The sequence below is a fragment of the Aspergillus piperis genome (assembly GCF_003184755.1).
Source record: "Aspergillus piperis CBS 112811 unplaced genomic scaffold BO85scaffold_23, whole genome shotgun sequence".
Taxonomy (NCBI): domain Eukaryota; kingdom Fungi; phylum Ascomycota; class Eurotiomycetes; order Eurotiales; family Aspergillaceae; genus Aspergillus; species Aspergillus piperis.
This window is the reverse complement of record NW_020291613.1, coordinates 222,684-248,129: the sequence shown is the minus strand read 5'-3', so window position 1 is coordinate 248,129 and position 25,446 is coordinate 222,684. Positions and strand designations below refer to the sequence as shown.

The 25,446-nt window shown below is 50.4% G+C and overlaps 8 protein-coding genes and 3 non-coding genes across 11 annotated transcripts; 5 read left to right on the top strand and 6 right to left on the bottom strand.

Moving 5' to 3' along the window:
• Positions 1–4,023: 4,023 nt before the first annotated feature.
• On the top strand, positions 4,024–4,135 carry BO85DRAFT_t254. The gene has a single exon. It is a non-coding gene; the product is annotated as a tRNA-Leu (tRNA).
• Positions 4,136–4,682: 547 nt separating this feature from the next.
• BO85DRAFT_492045 (uncharacterized protein) lies at positions 4,683–5,042 on the top strand (the record flags this gene model as incomplete). The annotated part of the gene is made up of 2 exons (XM_025663755.1): positions 4,683–4,732; positions 4,796–5,042. The coding sequence occupies 2 exons, from the start codon at positions 4,683–4,685 to the stop codon at positions 5,040–5,042; spliced, it is 297 nt and encodes a 98-aa protein (XP_025511450.1).
• A 239-nt stretch (positions 5,043–5,281) lies between these two features.
• BO85DRAFT_492044 (FAD-dependent oxidoreductase) lies at positions 5,282–6,780 on the bottom strand (the record flags this gene model as incomplete). Its single annotated transcript, XM_025663754.1, has 5 exons — positions 5,282–5,474; positions 5,532–5,607; positions 5,671–5,970; positions 6,041–6,326; positions 6,409–6,780. 5 exons carry the CDS (start codon positions 6,778–6,780, stop codon positions 5,282–5,284), a joined length of 1,227 nt encoding a protein of 408 aa, XP_025511449.1.
• Positions 6,781–7,370: 590 nt separating this feature from the next.
• BO85DRAFT_462926 (uncharacterized protein) lies at positions 7,371–9,420 on the bottom strand (the record flags this gene model as incomplete). The annotated part of the gene is made up of 8 exons (XM_025661879.1): positions 7,371–7,489; positions 7,658–7,902; positions 8,094–8,383; positions 8,444–8,743; positions 8,800–8,991; positions 9,044–9,111; positions 9,160–9,202; positions 9,244–9,420. 8 exons carry the CDS (start codon positions 9,418–9,420, stop codon positions 7,371–7,373), a joined length of 1,434 nt encoding a protein of 477 aa, XP_025511448.1.
• Positions 9,421–9,892: 472 nt separating this feature from the next.
• BO85DRAFT_471844 (MFS general substrate transporter) lies at positions 9,893–11,816 on the top strand. The gene is made up of 4 exons (XM_025662511.1): positions 9,893–10,251; positions 10,310–10,418; positions 10,483–11,030; positions 11,085–11,816. Exons 1-4 carry the CDS (start codon positions 10,045–10,047, stop codon positions 11,709–11,711), a joined length of 1,491 nt encoding a protein of 496 aa, XP_025511447.1. The 5' UTR covers positions 9,893–10,044; the 3' UTR covers positions 11,712–11,816.
• Positions 11,817–12,102: 286 nt separating this feature from the next.
• BO85DRAFT_429247 (kinase domain protein) lies at positions 12,103–13,686 on the top strand (the record flags this gene model as incomplete). The annotated part of the gene is made up of 5 exons (XM_025658242.1): positions 12,103–12,455; positions 12,512–12,837; positions 12,893–13,191; positions 13,252–13,414; positions 13,467–13,686. 5 exons carry the CDS (start codon positions 12,103–12,105, stop codon positions 13,676–13,678), a joined length of 1,353 nt encoding a protein of 450 aa, XP_025511446.1. The 3' UTR covers positions 13,679–13,686.
• A 211-nt stretch (positions 13,687–13,897) lies between these two features.
• Positions 13,898–18,850, bottom strand: BO85DRAFT_462922 (cytochrome P450; the record flags this gene model as incomplete). The annotated part of the gene is made up of 8 exons (XM_025661878.1): positions 13,898–14,285; positions 14,361–14,632; positions 14,704–14,948; positions 15,003–15,154; positions 15,214–15,405; positions 15,461–15,590; positions 15,650–15,804; positions 17,319–18,850. 8 exons carry the CDS (start codon positions 18,848–18,850, stop codon positions 13,898–13,900), a joined length of 3,066 nt encoding a protein of 1,021 aa, XP_025511445.1.
• Positions 16,773–16,844, top strand: BO85DRAFT_t255. Its single transcript has one exon. It is a non-coding gene; the product is annotated as a tRNA-Ala (tRNA).
• Positions 18,851–19,458: 608 nt separating the features above from the next.
• BO85DRAFT_429241 (putative poly(ADP)-ribose polymerase PARP) lies at positions 19,459–22,201 on the bottom strand. The gene is made up of 6 exons (XM_025658241.1): positions 21,837–22,201; positions 21,664–21,777; positions 21,344–21,613; positions 20,446–21,291; positions 20,310–20,392; positions 19,459–20,261 (listed from the first exon to the last, which is right to left on the bottom strand). The coding sequence occupies exons 1-6, from the start codon at positions 21,901–21,903 to the stop codon at positions 19,692–19,694; spliced, it is 1,950 nt and encodes a 649-aa protein (XP_025511444.1). The 5' UTR covers positions 21,904–22,201; the 3' UTR covers positions 19,459–19,691.
• On the bottom strand, positions 22,039–25,031 carry BO85DRAFT_462920 (MFS transporter; the record flags this gene model as incomplete). Its single annotated transcript, XM_025661877.1, has 4 exons — positions 22,039–22,285; positions 23,165–23,359; positions 23,416–24,534; positions 24,607–25,031. 4 exons carry the CDS (start codon positions 25,029–25,031, stop codon positions 22,039–22,041), a joined length of 1,986 nt encoding a protein of 661 aa, XP_025511443.1.
• Positions 22,730–22,813, bottom strand: BO85DRAFT_t250. The gene has a single exon. It is a non-coding gene; the product is annotated as a tRNA-His (tRNA).
• Positions 25,032–25,446: the final 415 nt, after the last annotated feature.

The window sequence follows — 25,446 nt, the reverse complement described above, 5'->3', positions numbered from 1 at the left end:
TGCCGAAAGGAGTTATCATCTTCCGTGACGACTGGGGGGTCCCATCTCCACCTGGGAGGTTTTGGGAGCGAGCTTGGCTCCTTTAGCTGTCCATCTGAACCTCCGCAGCGAACGGCGTCTCTCTAGTCTCAACCAAGCTTTATAAGAGGGCAATAGTCCCCCTGGAGACGGCTCAGAATGCGACCTCCATGCGATGGTCCCAATGGTTCTAGCGCTAGAGGAAAACCCTAGAAACGCCACCGAAGCTTGTTATTGGCATGAAAATCCCTATCGGCCGGTTGACAATCACTACTGCTGCTTGCTGGGACCTCGGGTTGGGGCTACTGGACCATCGTGAGCTATGTCGAGGGCATCAGACAACTACAAGTGGTGATGGTTTCGATTTCTCGGCATCAGAATCACTCGCTGCCTTAGAAAAAAGACGCTATCTCAGTAGCTGTCTTGGCAAAGGCTCAGGGTTCACGTCGCTCCGTACTTTTTGCCTTTTTGACTTTTTCTCATTTATTTTCTTTGTTCGTTGACCTTGTCTAGTGTGTGGGCTTATGCAAAATAAGACCAGAATAATATAGAATAATAGTAATCCTCCTGCCAGGCCCACGTGGGGCGACCAACGCCAGTCGGAAGCCGGCAAGCGAGTCAGAAAGTGGCTCCGGGTTTCATCCTCGGCCATGGAAGAAAATGCGAGAAACCCAGCTGGGACGGAGTACGGAGTACTTTTTTACTTTTGCTACTTTTTACTTCATGGGTCGGGTATCCCCGGACCTGTCCCTGGTTCCAGACTTTTTTTTTGTTTTTTTTTTCATCGCGTCTTGCTTGGTTCCTTGTGTTGATCCTCGTATCGGGCCAGGAGTTGAATAAGAATAACATTGACAAGAAACTCTGTTGAAAATGTCGGAAAGCTACGTTGCCCGTGTTGCGCTTGGCTGTGGTGGCGATAAACGGGCGCAGGTAGAAAAATCTCCGCCTCCGGCCACGTTTATGAGTGGCACTCAAGGTGGCACTTGTTGTGCGCTATCGCAGGCACCAACGATGATGGTTTCTAAATAGCTCCTGTGCTCGTTGATCTACAAATTGCGATCCTGTCCTTATCGCAACCACTATCGGGTTGGGTCGGTCCATGGTGCGGAGTCCCGGTAAGAGAAAAAGGGATGATTAGGGTGATCACCTCGCGACGCGCCACGGTTAGAAGGCGGGAGGATAAAGAAGCTTCGAACCTTTGGAAGCACGGTCTGCCTTCGGCTTGCCTCTTTGAGAAGGAGGATCAATCTAAGCTGGTGGAGATTGGATCTCCAGGGGGGTGGATGGCAGAGTCAGACACGGCCCTGGATCCATGGTTACGGATTCCGCGGGCCGGACGAGATACGGAGGACTTGCCGTATGCCGTAGATTCGTGGAAAACACGATGATCCTTTTCTGTGCGTCAGGTGTGCGTCCTTTTTAGTCCTTCTAAAATCTTCGCTAGTTCTGAGTCTGTTCACGGTGACACTGTTCTTCAGCCCTATCACTCGTGGAGCGCGCAGCTGGAAAAGAAAACCGCGCAGTGACATCCACCTGGTCCCATTGTAATGGTCCAACACTCCTCTCTCGACAAATGGTATCTTTGGCATTGGCTGCAATCTGTGTGGACGCTACTCGGCTAATTGCATGTCCTGTGTAATGAGTTCAGTAGTATAACTTGATTGGGTGTGCCGAGTCAGTGTCCTATAGAGATGGCGCGGCACAGCGAAGAGATTTAGACTCTCGTCTGAGATTCCCGAACCGACGCGAGGCGGGGGTGGTCATGAGAGTTTGGAAAAAAGCACAGAAATTGTACCAGAGCTCAATAGCCTTTTCTGTTTCCCCAATGCCTTTGTTCGAATGACTGGCAGGCAGTGGAGTGAAATTCTTGCGTGACTAGTACTATGGTGGCGTTCTTTAGGCTGGCCAGTTGAGAGACAAGTTACAACATCGGGGGTCACCTCCCTTTCGGAATGTCGCCCCGCCTTGCCTATGAAAGATCGCCTCAATTACCAAGTCCTTGGGAGGCCTGGGGGATCCTATCACATGTGCTCTATTGCCGTCGACCACCCCTTATGCGTAGTACTAGTCCCTGGGGTACTGGTTAGTGTCCCTCCCAGGCAGAAATTTGGGAGGCGGCGTCCCGAGTAATTGGTTGGGACTTCTTCCACCATGGCAACAAGAGCCTAGGTATAATTGCCGAAACAAAGCCAAAGAAAGCATAAGGGCCACCCCCGTCGACATCTATGAATAGCTCCATCCTACGCCTCGTGCTCAAAGTCCAGGGAGCTCAGGGGCTCATTTAGTCAGCGGGTTCGTATTTCCCCTCACGCCTCCTCATTTCCCCTCACCTCCCCTCTTATGCCAAGAGCAAAACATTCGGTGGGAACGGCAGGATTCAATATATTTGATCCTTTTCATACCCTTATTTCGACCGTTGAATGCATCGCGTGGTGCACGAGCCCTTCGTGCGCAAGCTAGGCAGGCCTACTGGCAATTCGATTGCTGCCTTCAGACCGTCGACGCATCAAATAAATTAGCGAACGTTGGACTAAATAACATGCCATGAGGGGGTTTGGCCCTGTTGGCTCGTGCTCGTTCCCGAGCTAGGCGTGCTGGAGACTGGAGTGTAGTGCGATTGATTTGACAATGCAAATCACATCTCGCACTGGCAGAACTGGGATGACGCGTCTGAGTCAATCCAAGCAAAAGGCGCACATTGGCACTGCTTGGCCAGTTTTCCTCTCCCCGGGTTTTTTCTTCGCACTGGCAGCGAGAACTGAAAATCCTTAATCGTTCGCAGCATCGCCAAGACTAGCAAACATACTTGCTTCCGGATAATGCTCAACATTCATCCCAATATCCCATTGACTAATCGGAAACTCAATGTGCCATCTTCGCAAGTCTTCCGGAATCGTTGCTACTAGCTACAATCAGAAGGTGTTGATTGTGTATGGGTGGTTTAGCTGGCTAGTGCATATATGTGCGCTAACTGTTCCCTGGAAATTAGCTCATTTCTGGCTATGCTCGCAGTTTTTGTCCACATTGATCCTCGATCCTCACCTCGATGTGTACACTCAAAATTCGGCCAAGCCAGAAGAACGATACGGTGATGATCCGACCGAGTGGGTTTCATGAACTACTCTTCATAACTGTGCCGGCGCCTGCCTAGGGGTGGAGTAGCAAAGAGAGGGAAACTCTCCTGTTCCTGGCCCCTTTACCCCTTTAGTCTCTTCTGTGCTGTCGATCATGAGTATTATGCTCTATTTCTACTGACAACTAAGGATGATGTGATTTACAGTGTATTCTCCTTCTGTCATCGTCAACCGGCCTGCACAGCAAATCTCTTCGGCAACCCACTATCCCCCTTGTGAGTTTCCCAAAAGGGTATACAATCACTGTTTTACGGCGCATCCTGCAGCGGGGACAGTCTATCTCCGCTCGGTATCAATGCTGTCCGGTCCCATGCTTGCTATGTTATCTCTGGGTGCATTAATGGGAAATTTTTGGGTTACGTAGGAGATCGTGCTCGGTCGCGAGTAGCCGGTACTATTGCTGTGTATCTGATAGTTTCTTGTAGGGTTGCATTCGATAGATTTCCACTGCATAACAGTCTGTACTCGCGCATACCTACTACTAGTGCCGCCGCAATTATGTGTCGGACAGGGCTGAATAGTAGAATGATCGCTTAAGTTGATGAAGGCATTCAGTTGGGGCTGGGGTTTGCTACTGGTACCAGAAGGCATACCAAGAAGGACTTCCGAAATATATACATTCGGTTCATGCAGTTCAATGACCTGGTCATTCAATCATCGAACCATTACATACTAGACTGTCAATCATTGAGATCGACGCTATGATGTCTCACAATATGCACATATTATTTCGTAATAGGACTCGCACCTCGTAGCATCAGACATCATCTCTAGCATGTGAATGCGACAAGCTGAAACTTAAACCTCCCTCTGTGTAGTGGATAGTGGAAGAGCTCCTATAGCCAAAGGAGCCAACCTATTTCAAGCAACAGGCAAGATGGCCGAGCGGTCTAAGGCGCTAGGGTCAGGCTATCTGATCACACATGTTCTTCGGAGCATTCCTAGTCTCGAAAGGGGCGTGGGTTCGAATCCCACTCTTGTCATATCTTTTTGCATTTTTTTTCCCGCTACATCCGATACGACTACCTCAACTGATACAAAAGAAAACGATGCAATGATTTAATTTCTTTTTTACAATCCGGATTAGAGAGTTCCTCCACCCAACCGCTAGCATCGTCACCTCCCACTCTACCATCACGGATCGCTCCAGTTCTCCCGCTCATAAGAATTCCAACAATTGTCCCCAGACAATCTATAGCGTAAACCAGTCTGGACATCTAACCCTACAGATATCAACAAAACCTGCAAGTAAATCAATTCCAATGAATCAAAAGCATCCGAGCTCAGCCGCCGGAATCATCTTCCCAACCCACAACCACCCAAACCTTACACACTGCTCACCAAAGCTAAACACAGTCTGGCCAAACCTACATCCCACCGCAGTCATGGTTGTGTCATCGTGGCGACCGTCCGGATTCGAATATAAGAGGACCTAAACAGCAAGTATTATCTCCCAACAGCAACAGCCATTATTGGTGGTCACTAGGTACATACTGCATACATCATCATCTAACTTCCAAACCAACAACCATGCCGAACCCAAGTCTAAGTTACGGAAATGGCATGTCATCCGGAGCCAAGTGAGCCGCACTCTATCCCTTCACCTACACCATCGTATACTAATGATATCCAATGGTTGATAGGTCCCGGAATACCGCCTTCCTAACCATGTTCGCGGTTATCTCCGGCGCCTTGCTCACATTCCGGATGCAGTCGCCACGCAAGGAGCAGAGATACTCTCCCGAGGGAGACCAGCAGGCTATTGATGGGGAGAATAAACTTGGGCGCTCGATGTTCGTCTCTGACGGGGATCGGGACGCTGTTAGGGGTGGGAAGCCTGGAGAACCGAAGGTTGGTCGTGCGCCGCATGAGGGGTTGGGTGGGCGGTGATGATTTTACATGAATGTGTGGGTTGCGTGAGGGGAGGTATCGTGCATGGGCATATTGCATAACGTTGCTTTGTTGCTTCGTTGGGGTTGAAAAGTAGGGCATGTGGAATAGGTCTGGTACCTTGTACTTGTACATTGTGTTTGTTTTGGTGATGCATAGAGAATTTATTTTCTTGGATTTATTGAACGCAGGTTCATTATGCTATGCTGGCTATGCGGGACTCATTGGAAGGTTCTCTGCTAGGATTTCTGCTCCGTGGCATCCTCCTTCAGCACCCGGGCTGATACCAGTGGACTCTCGTCCAGGATCCGCGTGAAGTCATGAGCGTCGACACAGGCCTGACGCGAGTTGAGCACGCTGGGCTCTGCGCGCCTGAAGACGTCATTCTCGTAGACGTCCAATGCATCTCGCAGTGCTTGTGTCGACATGGATCTGTTTGGACGATGAGTTAGTATCTAGTTGTACATCCCGCGAAGCGCTGATACTCACGCTAGAGAACGCATATCCACACGTCTAGTCAAGTCCAGTACATCAACGATGGCATTATTGGCCCCTTCTCCGCGGTCTAGACACCACTGTTAGCATGTAATCCTCCCACCCAGCACAGCCCAGCATTGTATGAACATACACATAGTCATCGTATGCGCCGAATCACCCATCAGCACAACCCTGGGATGTGAGCGATTCTGCAGCGGTCGGAACATCCAGTCCGCGATGCGGATTGACCGTGCCTCTGTGTCCTCGGGTAACCCGTAGACCAGGGTCCTGAATGGCTCCGCCCAGTTCGAGGCCAAAGATTTCATCAGCGCGATTCGCTCCCTGTTGTCGCTGGGGACTGCGATGTCTTTGGAATCTGCCCATGATATTATGATCTGGCATTCATATTTGTCCTTGCTGCTTTCTGCGAAGTTGTTGGGGTTGTCGAGGACTAATTGAAGAATTATAAGTTAGCTGTTGTGCACATGTTGGTATGTGATAGGAGGGCGGTATATGCATACTGCTGAAGAACAGGAAGACGTTGGATTCAGGATGCGAGCCCTGAAAAATGAACGGATCAATATCTGCGGCGCCGGCCATCTCATCTGCTGTATATAGAGTAGCTGCGCCGAGGATCTGCACCGGTAGTGGATTCATCTCATGGCTGTCCGGGTACAAGATCTCGCGGGTGGGGGATCGCGATCCATCGCAGCCGATCAAGAGGCATCCTGTGTAGGAGGTGCCGTCTGCGAAATGCGCGGTGACGGTGTCGGCGGAGGACTCAATGTTCTGGAGGGTTTTGTTCCACTACAGTTCTGGTCAGAGGGCCTGAAAGTGAAGGATAATTTCATTCCATCCCATCTTACTAGGCAGTCAAAAAGGGTCTTACCTGAACATCAAGCCCCGTGGCCACCAGCTGCCTCAGTCGAACGCGACTGACCCGAATTCGCTCTGCAGCGGGGACACTGTACAACGCTGATCCTGTTTTGAGATCGAAGAACGAAAAGCGACCGGTGTCACCGCGGGCAGCGGCCGCCTTGTTAACATATGCCTCTGGGAGGCGTTGCACAAGGTCTTCCGGGAGGAGTTCCCGCAGTGCAGGGAGTGCCCAATGGAGCGTCAACCCCCAACCCCCGCTTCGTGCATCAATAGCGGCATCGCGCTCGAAGATCTTGTAAGGGACACCGATTTTCTGGAGGTGCTGGGCCAGAAGGAGGCCACTGATGCCTGCACCGACGATGAGAACGGGAAGATCAGCCATGATGGGGGCAGCGAAGAGGCACGGATGTTCGGTTCCACGGGAACACGGGTTCATCCCCTGACCCTTTTACCTGAAGGCGCATCGCTGTAATACTGCTGTAATCAAGGGCCGGTTGGAGTCGGACGGTGACTTATGTGGGAGGTGCGCAGGAATTGGATTGGTGGAACCGTTATCGTATGGAAATGTGCCAATGGGAAGAGAACGTGAGGCATTGTTGGGATGGGGTCAGGCCGGCAAAACCATACTAGTTGGCTGGCCTTAGGGCTTGCTGGTGCTAAGGCTCGTGTTTGTCTCTGAATAATTTATGCTTGTCCTTTACAGTTAGATTAGGGGAGGTGCTTGATGAGATTGATGCCCATTCACTGATCACCAAGGGTTGCTTCTGGAAAGTATCATATCCTTGAATATGCAAGGAGTCAGAGACTCGTTTCTGCGCTGCTGAGGACAACGAACAATGTTGGTAAAGTTGACGACCAGTAGCTGGGATATAGCACGCCATTAGGCAATGAAAACCTTTGCCAACCTTAATTTAATCATAATTAAATCGTAATAACGACGCAATAAAGTTACATTGGATGTCTCGTGCCAGTCTAATGCGTGAGGTGAAACAAGGCCGGCCCTAAAAGAGCCTTAAAAGCACTAAGAATGTTAGGCCGGCATCGCGTGGGGGACGGCGTCGTGCTTGAGACCTTAGCGCCGGTCTCTAGCCCTACCACCGTGGTCCCTTCTCCGGTGTCAATCTGTCACAGTCCGTCCGCAGTGGATCATATTCCATTCTGATAGTGCTGTCAACTCACTAGTAGCTAAATAGCACACCGGCCAGACACTAATGTCCAGTTACTGGTTCGACTAGGCGGCCAGATTATCCGTCTCTCACCAACAGGCCAGCTGGCGTGTGCGGAACACAGCTCGGTGGCCGCCCGGGGATGACTTCCCGAGTGGACCACCATTAAGGTTTCACGGGACGCACAGGATTCCTCCTGGATGGATCTGGGCTTCATGGCCGGGAAGATCCCGTCGGGGGCGGTTGGTCTGGCCTGTTCTGCTCGACTCCATTGGCTTGTCTCTGTTACATCGGCCCAATATGATCCCGCTCTGGTTTGATCCTGAGAAGCGTAAGCACTATTAATTCCGTCGTGCTAAGCACCTACTAAGATTCCTGCATTGCACTATTCAGGAATCGCCGGAAAGTTGCGCTTGATAGGACAGAAGAAGAGGAAGACCCAGTGAGTGATTAATATACACAACGAAAGTTTAAGAGATTGGTTTCAAGGAATGGCGCCATCAGTCGACGGCAAGAGTATGGGCATCACTCTCTGGCCTCTGTTGTTGGCCTCTTCTCTAGCGAAACACGCAGCTCCACCGTCATATGAATGCCTCCCTCGTCGATGCCCCCACTTTCGAGGATAAGCTCTTCGCTGGGCGTGCGTTTGGGTTGCGGCGCCGCCGAAGTTGTCGACCGTAACTGCGAGCGCGGATCTTTGGACCAGGTCTGCAAAGCATAACTCCGGCTATCGTACCCTTTTCGACCACTGTACGATCGGAAATCGCGCACCGCACCTTTCAGCAGAGGGGCGAGAAAGGGAACACAAGTTACAATGTTCTAATCCATTTTGTCAGTGGCTCGGTGCATCATCCTGTTCTCTCTCTCGTGGAAACTCACCCCGACGTTGAACTCAATTGTGCCCCACAGCACCAACATGGTCGAGTTTCCATCGCCATAAGCCACCCGATGAATTTGTGTGAGGCGGAGGATCGAGCAGATCGTGGTGAACAGCCCCAACAGAAACAGACAAACCACTCCTGCTTTTTGTGCTGTCTTGATGTTCAGTTGGAGCAATAACGGAATGGGAAGGATAATGATGGTGATGTCGCAGATGATGGTGAAGATGGCTAAGCCATAAAATGTTGGCCCTGCTGGCAGACAGGATCCTGAGATATTCGGATTCCAGGCGCGCTCAACCTTTCGATCGCCTTATCAGCAATCTAGCCCTGAGACTGGGAAGAATTATCTCTCACCGGCTGGCAGTCGAATATCAGAACCAAGGTTCCCGCAAGATGACCAAGTGTCGAGATGGTTATTACGGCCCATATAAGGATTCGGTAGTAATTCTTGGACGTTCCGGAAATCAATCGCAGATAGTTGAGGCAAAGGGAAGCTTTAAATCCAGCAATTCCGAGTTGATAGAATGGGCGACCGGCATAATTGAGCTGTTGGTGTCTATCAATACTCTGTCTCAATCGGAATAGGCATATCGCATACCTTTGTGTAGTCTGGAAGGTCTGCCTTGGGGCGCAGCGACAAGGGCAATCCAAGACCATATCTGCTTTCTATTGATTCTTAGCAGTTGTTGTGTACTGAAAGCTTGTTCGACTCACGAGCGATGCACAGTGCGCTGTATATGATACTGAAGGCCTGGCACTAATTAGCGGTCGGATCGTCTACCACCAAAGGCAACCCACCATAGTCACCAGCATCACAAAGTCGGACGCTTCCAATCGGCGGGCATTAAATCGAATTGCTAAGCGCAGGCAGACTGTGATAACCATCAACAAGGTCAAGCCCAGGCATACCCCTAAAATCAGGCGGTATTCCGACTCAGCCTCCACTTCAGGCGAGGCATGGTGCACCCAGCCCATACTGGCAGTAAAAGTAGAAAACCAAGAAGAAAGAGAGAGGAGGCATGAGGAAGAGAGGATATTTGCGTAGTGATTATGCAAGTCGTGATGTGCGCTGGCTGGAGGGAGATTTTCGATCCTGGGCATCGCAGGATCATGCTGAAGCCCTACAACAAGGGGTAAAATATTGTCCTTAGAGCTGAAGGAGGGTTCGGAATCATGATCCTTCAGCCATTAACTTCGGTCATGCCGAGAAAACCGTACTCAATGATATGAATCCTGGTGGGTTCGCAATCAAAATCCTTCGGCGACCAGAACAATCCGGGTTGAATCGCGCGCACTAAAATCTCGAGCCCTGGTCTAGCGTAGACTTTAGAGCATCTGCAAACTTCTGTAAGATGAAGTGGCCAGGCAGTTATCTTGACAAATATATTATAACGACTGGAACCCAGTGGTATCCCTGCGGCCAATCCGGTTGCACTTCCTGTGGTTTTTTGCCTGCAGGATCCTGCATGTAACCCCCAACCCAGCATTCCTTTCTCTGACTGCTTCTAATTCTTCGATTATTTTCCCGCAACGCCCCCTGTCTTTTCTCTTTGCTTTTGTTTCTGTTCTGTCCTTCGGCGACAAGATCATAGATACAACATGGAGGAGAAGTTGCCGGATGCCTTTTCACAGGCTCTGCCTGTAGATCGCACCGACGATGCTGTGGAATATCTTCAGGGCCATGCGGCCGGCCCCGACAGCTCTCAGATCGATCTGCGGGCTTTGCGCCGAAAGATTGACTGGCATCTGATACCTTTTATGTTCTGCTGCTATGTGCTGCAATTTTTGGACAAGGTCATGCTTAACGTAAGTCGTCGCAAGCTTTCCGCCAACACACCCCTCATTGACGCAAGGGGGAACACAGTATGCTGCCGTCATGGGAATGAAAACAGAACTGCACCTCGCCGGGAATGAGTACACCAACACCGCAACGTGGTTCTTCCTGGCCTATCTGATCGCCGAGGCTCCTAATAGTAAGTCATGTACCTAAATACCTCAACAAATATGAATACCGTGCTGATATCTATTCACTATCAGTCTACTGCCTCCAGAAAGTTCCCGCCGCCAAGTGGCTTGGTGCGAATGTCGCTCTCTGGGGAGTTGCTGCTGCAGCATCCGCAGGCGCCAAAAACTATGCGACCCTCCTCACTGCCCGTGTCTTCTTGGGTATCTTCGAGGCCACAATCGGACCGTCTCTGATGCTCATCAGCAGTCAGTACTATACAAAAAGCGAGCAGGCACCTCGCTTCACCTTATGGTATAACGGCTTGGGAGTAGCGCAGATTATTGGTGGTCTGGTATCCTTTGGCTTTCAGCATGTTCACCACGGGGCCACCCTTGCCGGATGGCGCATCATGTTCCTGGTCATTGGTTTGGCCACTGTGCTGATTGGCGTTCTCACTCTGCTTCTCATTCCCGATACCCCGATGAAGGCCAAGTGGCTGTCTGAGGAAGAAAAGGTGGCTCTCCTGCAGCACGTCAGTGTCAACCAGACGGGAGTGTGGAGTAGCACTATCAACCTTAAGCAAATCTGGGAAGCTGTGCTTGACATTCAGCTCTGGCTGTTGGTCTTGATCACCATACTTGTAGGAATGATCCTATTCCATTTTGCTCTTTACTTCAAGCTAATCTCGTTCCAGATCTCTGTTTCTAGCGGTGTCGTAACCACCTACTCCGCCACTCTCATCTCCGGATTTGGATACTCCGGTCCCATCTCCGCCCTTCTCAACATGCCCTCCGGCATCGTCAGTATCTTTTTCACCCTCCTGGTTGGCTTTGGTATTCGCAGGACCTCCCACCGCTGGGCATGGAACGCCTTCTGCACCATTCCCGGCATTATCGGCGGTGGCCTCCTCTCTTTCCTTCCCAAAAGCAACAAGGCCGGTGTTCTCATCGGTATCTACCTGGTTAATGCCATTGTTGCCACTCTTCCCATCCTGTACCAGTGGACCATGGCCAACTGTGCCGGTCATACGAAGCGTGCTTTCAGCAGTGCTCTGATCGCCGGTTCCTTCTCGGTCGGAAACATCATCGGGCCTCAAACCTTCCAGGCCCGCGACGCCCCTGAATACCGTCCCGCGAAAATTGCGGTGCTGGCCACCCAGGCAGCGGCAGCTGTCATGTCTGTCGTGCTGTTCGCATATTATGTGTGGGAGAACCGGAGACGGGATAGCCGGTATGGTAAGGTGGAGGATTCGATGGTGGATGAGGCCAAGTGGGCTGGTCTGACTGATAAGGAGAATACGAGATTCCGGTATGTGTATTAGAGAGAGGAAGATGCGAACTTTAAGAAGAATTATATAGCAGCCAGTAAAGGCTCTGATTAGGTCTCGGTTGCCTGATGTGTGCTGTCCTTGCATTTCTCTCAGTGCAATTGTATAACACTGCGTAATTATAGCATTATTCTCTTCTTGTAAATTTTCAGGAGGATCACGCTCAAATATTCTCTCCCCATAACTCATTCACGATAGTGAGCACTTAGCTCTCAGAAAGTTCAGGTCGAAATGTCCACATACGTTATGCACATTACAATTTATACTGCTTATGTCATCTACGCAATTCTTCTACCCTTTCTGGATGGCTGATGGATCTCGCGCTCCACCGACCCGTCAACAACACGATCTATCTAGATATAGTAGCTTAACCACGATTATCCCCATGGCAGGCCGCATCACCAAATGCGCTCGTTATCTGCGAATACCACACGCCGAGTTACACATCCCTTGTCATCCTAGTGTACCTACCCCAACACCACATCTCCGTATCATCACACGCGCGTCCTATCAAACAATCCGCTACTCTTCTCAATCGATATCCTCCTTGAGAGTATTCCCCACTACAAACCTCCTTATTGATCCTAGTATAGAGATTGAGGAAGAAACTCTCCCCACATACCGGCCAGAAAAGTACTACCCCGTGCAGCAGGGCGAAGTGTTGAATAACAGGTACCAAGTACTGGCCAAGTTGGGTTATGGTGTGACTTCGACAGTATGGTTAAGTCGCGACCTGCAGTACGTCAGATAACCCCCTCTTCATTTAGCTTATCCCTGACAGTATGTTATTGAAGTGACTCGAAATACGTTGCTCTCAAGATCTATGTCACTGGTCAGAAAAAGAACCATGAGCTGGAGATCTACAACCGCATAAATGCTGTAGAAGTTGAGCATCCAGGAAGCGATCTCGTTCGCAGGCTCTTCGATCATTTCACCATCACCGGGCCCCACGGCCCTCATGTTTGTCTCGTTCATGAACCCATGGGTATGAGTGCAGATACACTCCTGCAAAAATACATCCCTGGAAACGCTATGACTCTTAAGGAGATGAAGTCTTGTATCAGGCAGCTATTGATCGCTCTGGATTTTCTGCACTCGTTTGCTCATATTGTGCACACTGGTAAGACGAAACCCTACTTGTACAATCTGAACTGTTGAACTAATCCAAGGGAAAGATCTTCAGTTGAAGAATTTGCTCCTTCCCATCCGTGATTCTAAGACACTGGAGAATCTCGAAGAACGGGAGGCCAATGATCCATCACCTAGGAAGGTGCTCAAAGACAGAACTATCTACCTAACTACTGTCTATAACCCCGGGGGAGACGGGCTTCCCCTACTCTGTGATTTGGGCGAAGCCCGCTTTGGTGATGTTGAAAACAGCGACGACATTATGCCGAATATGTACAGAGCGCCTGAAGTTGTTTTGAAAGAGAGCTGGGACTACAAGGTCGATATATGGAATGTTGCTATGGTGGTAATATACCCCCTCGGAATGATTCTATACCCTATCTCTATGCTATATTTTTTATTATAGGCATGGGACATCGTAAGTCCTCGTCACATGTTCGACGGCAGAAACGCAGATGGCATCTTCGATGACCGAGTACACCTTGCGGAGATGATAGCGCTCATGGGACCTCCTCCGGCTAGCTTCCGCGAGCGGTGCAAATTGGCTTATGTTTTCTGGGATGAACAGGGTAAGACCAAATACCTTTTCAACTCAAGTCCAACCTAACTAGACATCTCTAGGCAATTGGAAGGACTTGGCGCCGATTCCGGATATCTCTCTGGAAAGTTTAGGTGCCGACATTCCAGGGGAGAATAAAGAGGGGTTCTTCCGGTGGCTGAGAAAGGCCTTGCAGTGGAATGCAGAGGATCGACCGACTGCGACAGAGTTCTTGTTCGATGAGTGGCTGATGGAGGGGCTCAGACGGCCGAACACCGAAGAGACGAAGTCATAAGGCGGGCGCATCTGCTTGTTGGTGATTGGTAAATGACATCTCCTTGCTTACAGCTGCATGGATGGGACATACCTATATAGATACTACTGTAACATTATATCCGATGGCCTTAACTGGCCTTGAACGAAATATACTCTCTACTCAGCCAATATACAACAGCCCTAGCCACCAGCGTCTCAGCCCACCCACCACGAAATCATCTCCTGCCAACACCTCCTCTTAATCTTGCATATTCCCCAAATCCTCCGCATTACTCTTCTCCCAAGGATACCTCTCCTCCAACGACCGAAGCAACTCCAAATGCTTCGCACTCCTCGGCCGAATAGACACATTAAACGGCGCTGGGTGACTGATGACTCCCGGGAGAAACTCCGGCTGAATATCCTCAACTTTCCCATCCTTCACTGGCTTTGAGATCTCAAAGACAGCGAGGGCTTGGGCGATGGTGAAATACACATTTACGTCAGCTAGAGTCTTTCCCGGACAGACACGACGACCGAATCCGAACACAAGGAAGTGGGGATCTCGCTCCGGTTTTGAGCCTAGGAATCGTTCGGGTTTGAATGTCATGGGGTCGTGGTATGCTGTTGGGTCGTGTGTGAAACCCCTGTATGCGTTGCAATGATGTTAGTTGGTGGTGAGACTTCTATGCATCAGAGAGGGAGTAGAGGGAAGAACTGACCATATATTGGCGAGGATTGACGATCCCTTGGGGATGAAGTATCCCTCGCAGACATCATCCTCGGTCGAGGCGTGGGCGACGCTCATAGGTACGACTGGATGCCATCGGAGCGTCTCTTTGACTAACGCGTTGATGTAAGGTAGTTGTTCCCGGTCTTTGTACTGCGGCAGGCGGTCTGTTCCGATTACGGTGTCGATTTCTTGTTGTGCCTTGCGCTGCGCTTCAGGGAAGAGAGCCATTGCGAGGAAGAAGCTGGCTATGGAGGAGACGGTCTGTTGATTGAATAGTAAGTACGGCATTGGATCGGGAGCAAGCAGGATTGGGGGGGGGGGGCGGTCCTTACCGTATCAGCTCCCCCGGCGTAGAGCGATCCAGCAGACCACTTGACAGTATTCTCTTCTTCGGATCCGGGATCAAAAGCACTGCTCTCGAGGAGGTTGGAGAGAAAAGACGGTACGAAGCGGCCAGTTCGCATCTGTTCCTTCACGAATGCGTAAGGGATATCGCTGAATGCCGTGACATTCTTTCGATAGTGTTGTGCGATCTTCATGAACTCTGTACCTGGGAACCAGGTCGGGAGATATTTCACTGATTAACTAGTCAGTCTGGTTTGTTCCTGTATCGCTGCGGGCTATGGCTTACGGGGTGGGAAAAAGTCCACTGCCCATGTGGCTGGAAGCATGGCCATCGAGAAATCCTCCATTGCCTTGTCGGCCAGATCAACCAATGGGTCTTGATCATGAGGTTCGATGGTATATCCGTATCCTACTTTTAGGATGATGGCGCCCGCCTCTCTGGTGGTTTTAGTTCAGTATTAGTGGTGGAAAACAATGCATGGTAAGGGGTAACCCACTTGCGTATATGCTGCATCAACTTTTCCGGCGCATCCAGTACCCTCAGCAGAAACCGACCCACCTCCGCTATCTGGATCTCATTGAATCGAGCGACCGAATTGTTGGATCCGATCTCCCTATGCAGGTTCTTGCGCGTTGCTCGGATGCGCTGAGGCTGCTTCACCGCTCCGAGGATATTGTTCCAGCCCGCCCTGTACAATCCGTCAATTGATCTGCAATATCATAAGGTAGGTCTTGTGGTCTCACATCTCTGCGAAGTGTTGCTGTGGACGCGAGGAGTGGATCGACGATCGTGACTCGAGTAGTTCCACCGCTAGTCGGGCATCGTTCAAGACGATGATGGTTTGGCCCATGATGCTGAGGGAACTGATTGGGCCTGTTGGCAGTCAGGCATGCAGCCCTTCGCTTCAGGGTTACTTGGGTGCTTGATCGTACCATAGCGATCCTTGTGTTTCAGCCAGTGCTGCCAATCTTTCTGGTTTGGATCGGGCAAATCCCAGAGATTACCCACGATAGGCCTTCGTCGAGGACCGGGTGGTAGAGGCGGATGCTTGCTCTTGCGAGTCAAGAATGAGATGAAGATGTATACGCTCGTAAGGGCGACTAATGCGCCCGTCCACAACGTTACTGGCATGGTGGCGATAGGGAGATCGAACGTAATAGCATCGAGGACAGTGTGCTAGCTGAGCGAAATCCCGACTGTTTTATATGGTAGGGTAGCTGAAGGAGGGGTCGTGCCGTTGCTGCATAATTAATCTAATTTTTATTGGCTTTTGCGCTATCGCCTCCCTCTTCGATCAGAGATGCTGCAGGGATGGTGCATTAGCTCAACTGCTCAGCTCTCGGGTATGCATTGTGGTTGGTGTGACCTGGACAAGCGGCCTCCGATCAAGGTTGCAGAACGCCATCGTGTTGCTGCTACGGTCGCTTCTGCAATTTGAAGCGTGAGATCTTGTGATTGCCCGGTGTTTCTTGGTGGCTGAGTCTTGTCGCAGGATTTTTTGTCGCTGATGCTTACCTGCTTCCCCGCAGTTGTAAGGATATCTGGCTGGACAGGTTCAGGTTTTCGTAAGACTTTTGCACGTAACTGAGGAACTTCGGTTCTCTCAAGTACACTTAGATTACATTAGGTATGAAATTAAGTACCTTTTCATCGTATCATATATGTTGAAACTAGATCACATCTTGGTCAAGTCGCCGTCTCTCCTCATATTTGGGGGGAGAGTATCTCTATTTGATGATCGACTAGGGTTAGGCAATACTTTGGATAACCAAATTGAGCAAACCACTCAGTACACGTCCGAGGAATATATTTCCGAAGTTGACTTGTCTACCTGAACAATGCCATTCATCATGAACAACGTTCAGCCGTCCCTCAACAATTGGTAAAAACTACGCTAGACATCCACTTTCTACTTAAGCATATGATACTAAGAAGTCTATGACCACCAGCCGCCCTCCATAGGGTTCTGGACACCCCGACAAGCTCTCCCCTCGATCCACTTTGTGGCATGGCCTATATTATATAGCGAATGTAGACCCCTGTCTTTCAATAAATGGGGCTGTGGTTTAGTGGTATAATATTCCCTTAGCATGGGAGAGGTCCGGGGTTCGATTCCCCGCAGCTCCATTTTTTGTGATTTTTGGTTGTTGTTCTATTTTGCCAATGTAGTTAGTATCCACTCCTCCCGAGATGGAGACTGAGATTGGCACTATCCGAGACTCACCTCTGTCACCATGTAGACATGCTACTCCTTCACATTACTCACCCAGTTATCATGGCTCTTAAAATGTATGCCGCAATTGTCTGTCCAAGTAACTCATACCAGTATGTGCTCAGTTATCCGGAGTGAATCATGCAATGTTAGCCTGCCTGTAGCCTGATATAGTAGTCAATCTGTGAAAACGCCACAACAACAACGTTCAATCCCGAAGGTCATTTGCCATTCCACGTCATTCAGCCCTAAGCTAGTGCAAAGGTCCCACATCTAGCCTTCTCAAATACCACGACAATATATAGTATTTATATATAGAATCTGATCATGCCTTTCTGGGTCGACATGCAAAACTCCCCGCATCATTCACATCCCCATGCCCATCATACACAAGTGTCGCCGGATACCGACACAACTCCCTTGTCACCTCCGTCCCATCCGCCCTGACAGTCGCCGCACTTAACCGATCAGGAGGACTTCCCTCCTCCACCCAGCGCACCAATGCGCCCAACGGATCAACTGGGTTCGGCCCATACCCGGCCGAGCAGTGTCCCAGCCCAGGGGCAAGGAACACTCGATAGAACTCATCCGCATCTCCACCGTTCTTCCTATCAACCCTATCCCAAAATGCATTCGTCCACGACGCTGGGATCAGCTCATCCGCCAACCCATGCCAGGTCAACAGCTTCCCCCCTGCGCGACGGAAATCAGAGAGAGTGAAATCATCCGAGCCGAAAATGCCGTTGTAGGCGTCCAGCGTGAGACGGTAGACGGTGTCAAAGTCATCGAGATTCATATCGAAGACATTGTAGCTCGGGTCCCGAAAGACAAAGTTCTTGATCCAGCCGATGATGGGAAAGAAGGGGACGGGTCTGACGATCGATCCGTTGATTACTTCGGTGTTTGCCGTTCCACGGAATGAGGCGCCCGGTGGGAGTCCTGTCCAGAGGTTTGGGTGATCTGGGAGTTTGGGACCTTGCAGGATTTGCTTGACGAGGGTGACGTGCTGGTCTGTGATGGTCAGTGGAGAGTCTGAGGCCATCTCCGGACATGGTACCATTTGGCCGACGAGTGTTTCGGGATCGAATGGGCAGCTCTGTGGGTTGTAATCTGATATCAACCCATCCGTGGCTCCATCGAGTGGATCACATTTGTCGATGATTGCTTTTAGGAATGTGTCAAAGACGCACTGCGGCGGCGCTGCGGACTGGAACATATGCATCGCCGGCCAGGACATATATCCGATTAAACGTGGGAAATTGAGGGCCGGTGCACCGGCGAGAATTCCGTCAAAGAGACTCGGATACTTTGCTGCGGCAAAGTATCCCTGTCTGCCGCCGGTAGAGCAGCCGGTCCAGTAGGAGTACTTTGGCGGAGATCCGTAGAAGCGCTCGGTAAGGGTCTTCCCTATTATAGTCATGTCATAGATGGAGCGATGGGCGAAGTTCTCTAGCAGAGCGGTGTTGATGGAACCGTCGGAGCGTAGAGCCCAGGCCCCCGTCTGGGGATTACTGGTTCCATTTAAGGTGAGACCGCCATCAGTTGCAGCTGTTGCGTAGCCCTGGCTGACTGGGCGAGCTGAGGCCAGGCCGATGATGCCGGCTGCGAGGCCGCCGCCACCAGTAGCCTGGAAACGGCCGTTCCAGTTGGCGAGGGGGAGCCAAACGGAGACAGCGACAGTGTCATTTTCACCCGGGTGAGTCAGGGTGAGCGATACGTTGCAGAAGTTGAGATTGTGGATGTCTGCGAGACTGTATGGCGGAGAGGCTGCTACGCTGTAGTTATAGACCTCTTGGCGGGTCATGGATATGATGTCAACCCCGGGAATATGCGGCAGTGTTAAACTGTCGCAGGGCTGTTGTTTGGGTCGCCAAAAGTAGGCGAGCCATGCTATGAAAAAGTTGGTGAGGTAGACTAGCATGATGAGAGAAGATGAGGTTCCCTTTGCGGGGTTGAGGTAAGGGATTGTGGGTTGGAGGGGATGGAGTTTATTCTTATAAGCTCGGTGACTCCGGCTCATTTCTAAGCGCCCAGAATCCTTTCCCATGCAAGGTTGAGATGGCGGCTCGCAAAACGCATGTAAGCATCAAGGTCCATCCAATAAAATTAAATCCTCAATATTTCTTTGCGTGGCCATTCGTTGTCTCGTCTATCCCTTACGACCCCCATGCGTGCTCTTCTTTTCGTTACATGTTCTAATCTAGTTGACTTTCTACTTTTTCATTTCGGGGGATGTCTTCTTTGTGAATGCCTATATAGGCAGGGTAAGCGGCCTCATACACTTAGGAGGGGGTTTGTCGGGGAAATAGTGCTAGTATGGATGAGAAGGAAGATCGTCGGTGGGACCAGTAGTCAGCAAACTGGATGTGTGTTGCATTATAATTTGTCGCGAAATTTACTGTAGCCAAGCAGCCTACAGATCCTTTGCTGCTGCTGCCTACGTGCCCTACCGACTTCTTTCCTTGGAGGATCATGAGGATCGAGGTGAACAATAGATACAGTCAGATACTCCGTTGCCTTGAGATAATTCATCATCGTCAGCTAAGAATAATCCATTTCATATTGTTATACCCGATTAAGCCTGCCATGTAGGATGCTAGCTATGCAGGTGCGTCAGCTAAAACCATAACTCCTAATTCCGGGCCGATATATTATGAAACAAACCCCGAGACCTTGCTCAACGCCACAATCCGCTCCAGATGCCGCCGCTAAGCTAATATATGCGCCATACCATAAAACCAAAATCCAAAACAAGAGCCAGACTACCGCATGTTGACATGGAACAGATACTTCTGCTGGATCTGCGCCACATCATACACAATGTACTCATTGTACATCAGCCCCCTCGAGTTGGCATTAGTGGTTGGCACCTGCACATCGGGCATCAACACCCCCTTCAGGTCTTCGTTGACACAGCCAGCGTCTTTCCATCCTCCAGGGATCGACCGACCGCGACCGAGGGTAGCAATCTTGGCCTGCCCTTTCGCTTCCTGGCCCGCGTTGTAGCTTGCCGTGTCCAGCTCATACATGGGATTGCCGACCTCAACGTCACAAAGGAGGAGTAGCCCCCGGTTTCCACTCCCCCAAGAGCAGCAGTAATTCGCTGACTTGGTCGACATGTCCGCGAAGTAGACACCTTTGCCGAACATGTATCCGCTGACGGGGGCCTCGGGCGGTGCAATACGTAGACCCTGGCTTAGGATACCACCGAAATTGGTGCTGCGGGAACCGTGCCACAAAAGACGGCGACAGGAATTCTTGATATTGGAGTACTGGGATGATTGGAACCGGTCTTTCTCGCCTTGGCGCTCGATGCGGAAGATGTTTATGACCTGTTACGGTTAGCTCGATTCATTAGAGAAGGTACATCAGATGCGAACCTTGTATTGAATGCCATGGGTGTGACCGCGAGACTGGTTGAGGTAGTTGGCCAGCTCAATGAATTCGGTTGATGTGTGTTCCACTGCTTAGAGTTAGTACTAGTCAAAGGGACAAGGCTCTAAGAATAAGACGTACATGGTGTCATCTCTTGCATATTCAAGCCCTGAAACTGACGGTCGAGAGGGTGAACTGTATCGGTGTTCTTGGCCTCTTTCATAATATTGTTCGCAACTTCCATATCCGTCAATGCCTCCAGCAGTTCGATCTCTTTCTTGAGCAATGTGTCGTTGCCCAATACTGGGGGCCTGTTGCGTCCAAACGCATGGGGGATCACGGTAAAGTATAGGTTGCTGAGGTGCTCCACTGCGGCAGCAAAGCTAGTATCATATTTTGTACTCGCCAGGGCAGGTGTGGCAATAAGCTCTGACAGATCCTTCAGTGCCTGAAAACCGTTCTGGAGGGTGCGCTTGCTCAGTTTTCCCAAAGGCAATTTCTGAGCGTCGTAGGACATGGAAGCCATGGTGGACTGAAAAAGATCCTTGTTGAAGATGAATGACACGAGGTCTTGGATAGGTGGCGATAAGGTGCATTTCACTTCCTCTACCTTGGGCTTGGTGGGTTTCTTCGCGACGACTTTGTCTTCACCCTCGTCTTCATCTTCCGTGTCGTCCTCGTAGTTCTTTTCAATGAAGGTATATTTACCCTTCTTTGGTGGATCCAAGCGTTTCTCCCAGGTCAAGCCTGACTTGTCCTTGAACTTTTTCTTGAACTCATACTCTGCCTCATCCAAGTTCCCATTACCCAGTAAAGCATTTTGTCCATGTTCGCCCACCCGGCCCCAGTGGGTCCAAGTTTTGAACTCGTTGTTTCTGTGGAGAAGCTGAATGCGGTAGAATTTGTTGTTATTATTGGTCGCACTCGTCTGATTAAGTGTCGCATCCCAGATGAGGCCAGTGGGATCAATGTATACGGCATGAGTTACTATTAACGGTTAGATTTTCCTCCGACTTGATCAAGAGTTGGTGCCTATTACCTCGAAGAGGACATATTTCATCAACAGGAACGTTGATTCCTTTGGTGCCAACCGTCTGTGCATCCTTAAGCTTCTTCGTACTTCCATCCTCATTGATTCCCAGAGCCTCTTCTAAGGTACGCTTCTTTGGACTTTCCGGTCCATCTTCTTTCTTGACGTCGGAGCCCATCAGGAATTTCTTCTCATCCAACTTCTTTCCTTCACTGTCTGACTCGATAAGCCAGTCCAGGGAGACGATGTTGCAGGTGTAGACCTTGCGAGCCTGCGTGTCTACAATTTGTCAGGAGAAGGGGTACAGACAGGGCTCGGCTTATACTCACATTTGACACTCTTGTTGTCCACTTCCCTCTGAGTGGTCACTAGATGGGTGCAATCTTCTGTTACCGCTGAGCTGAATGTTCCCCCATGACGCTGAACGATAGTCTTCAGACTTGCTGTTGCAAGAGCGTAGAGTCAGTATGTGACTTCTGGCAGTGAAGTGAGACATGCTCACCTTGTGTATAGCCGCGAAAGGACCCAGCAACGGCTATGACCAAGCCCTTGAAAGCTTGGCCGGTCATGGTGATGAGTAAAATGGGAGATGTGAGATGTGAGAAAGGATGAAACTGAGAGAGAGAGAGGAGAACAGATGCAGTGAAATTGAGGGAATAGGAGGTAGTGAGAGTAGCGGATAAGAGCAATAATGTCGTCAGATTTTAGTCAGGAGGATCAGAGGCAGAGGGGAGTAGTTCCGGATAGCGGAAGGTACTCGTGATAGGATGCTTGAAGAAGACGGACAAGAGAGATGGGAGAAACATGATTATATAGAGGTGAGCATGAGGCGGAGATCTAGTGGAAGGTGATATTGTTTTGTCTGCAATGCCCCAGCCTGAGGCTCCCGTGGCTGCTGCTGCCTGAGCTCTGGGGGAATTGCCGAGACAGATGTGATGTGATTGGTCGGAGCTTGGGTGGGCCTCCAGGCACCAGTCGCGCACGTGATTCTGCCTGTGCGGACTGCGGAGGGCTCCCTGGAAGTTTAATTGACCGAGTTGTGCGAGATCTTCAGGGTCTAATTTATCAGGCAGCAAAGGACTCTTATAATAGTAGCACCAAGCGACAGCTCTAATTGTGCGAGGTGGGCATTATCTTGCCTGTAGGCGTGTTGTATTTCAAATGTTCATATTTGGCAGATGGCTGGAGGTAGATCAGCTAGTATATATACAATGTACCATTGTGAAAGAATAGAGTATGAATACGATAGAAACAAGTAAAAAAAAAAAAAAAAAAAAAGGAAAGGAAAGGAAAGGAAAAAAGAAAAAAGTTGGGGATGCTGATGAAGATGAAAAAGACACAATCACTGATCGAGACGCAAAAAGTAAAGAAAGTAATCAAGCCAGTCGCCAGTTTTGGCGCTGCTGGGAATCGAACCCAGGTCGAAACGGCGCTGCGGAAAACCACAACGTTTCATGATGACCACTACACTACAGCACCTTGATTACATAAATTTGTGGATATTATTGCCTACATAACTGAAGAGTACAGAGATGGCGGTAAAGGCACAAGCAAGCAGTCCTGATAGCATCTGCCGCCAACATCTCAACACCGAACAACACAACACTGCTACCAAACATTGTACGGGATACGCGCGTCTAATCATTATCAATATTCAGATTATCCACATTAACATTAATGATGTACAGGGTATGAAAAATAGCAATCGCCCAAATAGCTATATGCAAAACTTTTGTTGATTAATGATCCCTTTAGTGCTCCGCGACGCCGTTCTCCTCCACCGGATCCTCCGCATGAGACTCGGCAACCTTATCATAAAACGGAGCAAACTTGCTCCGCTTCCTCAGGTTCTTACCATAGAAATAGAAAGCAACCGGGATAGGCACCAGGATAGACGCCACGCAGCCCAGCAGCGTGGCAGCCCACTGAATGCCCATGTTGTTGAACATCTGACGCGAGAAGAGGGGGAAGCTGGCTGCCACCAGGGAACGACAGAAGGTGTTCGCTGCGATAGCCGATGCGGCACTGGAAGATTGATTAGTACAGGGTTCATCGGCAAGGGACAAGCCGAGGCAACTTACAACATCAGGTAGGTATCAATCAGATAGTTGAACAGCTGGATGAAGATGATCAACAGACCAAATCCAGTGAACAATCCACTCAGTGTGGGTACAATCCAATGGATACTCTTCGTGAAACCGGTCCAACCGAACCAGAACAGTCCTGCAGCGAAGAGCACACCACCGATAATCACAGGCGGCAAACGCCATTCAGGGACGGGAATGCCCCCATTGGCCTCTAACTTCTTGTTGTACCCCCGACTAGCGAAAATGATATAGGAGGCCGCAATGAACAAACCAACCACCATGCCGAATAACGTCAATCCACCAACACCAGCAGACATGCCGTACACGCCCTGGAAGACGAGTGTGTAGGCTGTCAGGAAGCAGTACAACAAGCCATAGATGAAACTGAGATAGATTGTCACCGCCAGAATCAATGGCTCGCCAAAGAGCAGCCGAAGGGGACGGGAGAAGTTGTTGACGAGTAACTCCCGCAAGTCAACCTCGATTTCCTCCTGCTTTGCGTGGATGCCCCAGTTCTTTGTGCGACGGCGCAGTTCCGAAGCCTTTGAGACCAGGATAATCGGCGGATAGGATTCCTTCAAGAAGAACATGTTCAGAACGAAGGCGGCATAGCCCATGAACGCGGGAATGTAGGCGGTCCAGCGCCAACCGAGGTATGATGAGTTGATGAAACCACCGATGAATGGAGCCAGAAGCGGACCCAGGAACACTGTGCTGGAGAACATGGCAATAGCGACACCACGGGTGCGGTTGTTATAGATATCGGAGAAAACGGCAGCCACAACCGCCAGCGGACAACTGCCAAAGACACCACAGAAGAAGCGACAAATCATGATCGTCTGCAGATCCTTGGCGACAGCGACAGCGGTGTTGAAGATACCGAATCCCAACATAGCCACCAGAATGGGTGGCTTCCGTCCCTTCAGCTCGGAGAGGGGTGCCCACACCAAAGGTCCGGACGCATAACCGCAGATATACAACGAGCTCGACAGGGTGGCGACTTCAATGCCTACACCGAACACCCGCGCAACGTTGGTGGTAGAGGAGCTGAAGATAGCCGAATCGAAGGTACTGCAGATACTGGTGAAGGCGAGGATGGCGCTGATGTAAATCCTAGGCGAGTCATAAGTCAGTATTCAGTTGATCAACATGCCTGTTATGCGCGACGGGGTTGAGATGACATACTTCGTCCCCAATTTCCAGTTCTGGGGGTATAGAGGATCCTCGGGGCCGTCAAATTCGACGACATAGTCTTCTCGATCGGGAAGAGGGGGTGGATAATCCTTGTTGGCGCCCATGCGAGGTAAGGGCGCTCGGGAGGCGCGAGACTTGACGCTTTCACCCACGGTCAACTGATGCTGAAGCCGTTGGGTTTCGATCCTGCTTAGGGCATGGGAAGTGGCCGTGCGATGACGCTCTAGGTCGAGTTCAGTGTTTCGCGAATGGAGAGTGTGCAGCTGGGGATTGTATTCAATCGAGCTACTATAACTGGTCGAGCCAGTGGTGCCTGAAGATGATGGCCTCTCGAGGCCTTCCTCCTTGCTCGCGCCATTAGTATGGGGCCGAGCATCGACCTCCGCCATCTCTAGTTGCTCGTCGATGGGAGACATAATGACAGCCAGCGGGGAGCAGTATCTGGTCTGATCTGGACGACGGGGCCCTGGAGCCAGGGACAACAGGATTTGCTTGCACGCAGAAGGACCGACAGGGACAGACAAAGACTGAGCGATGGGGGTCTAGCCTGAATAATAAACGAAAACAGCTTGCTTGCCTCCACTGGTGTGGCTCCTAGGCCAGCATCCGATTTATCCGTCCTGCACTCGGGAGACCCACCGTGAACGGCTGCCATTCCTCATTGCGATTGCCGATTGAATGATCACCGGGGACATGCCAGGAGGGTATCTAGGCGGGTATTTAGTTTGACGGGGAGTATATGACTTCCATGGCATCTGTTGAGTATGATGGTGGCACGTCTCGTTCATAATTCCCAATGTTCGCCAGATTTCTGAGGGGTCGAGTGATCGC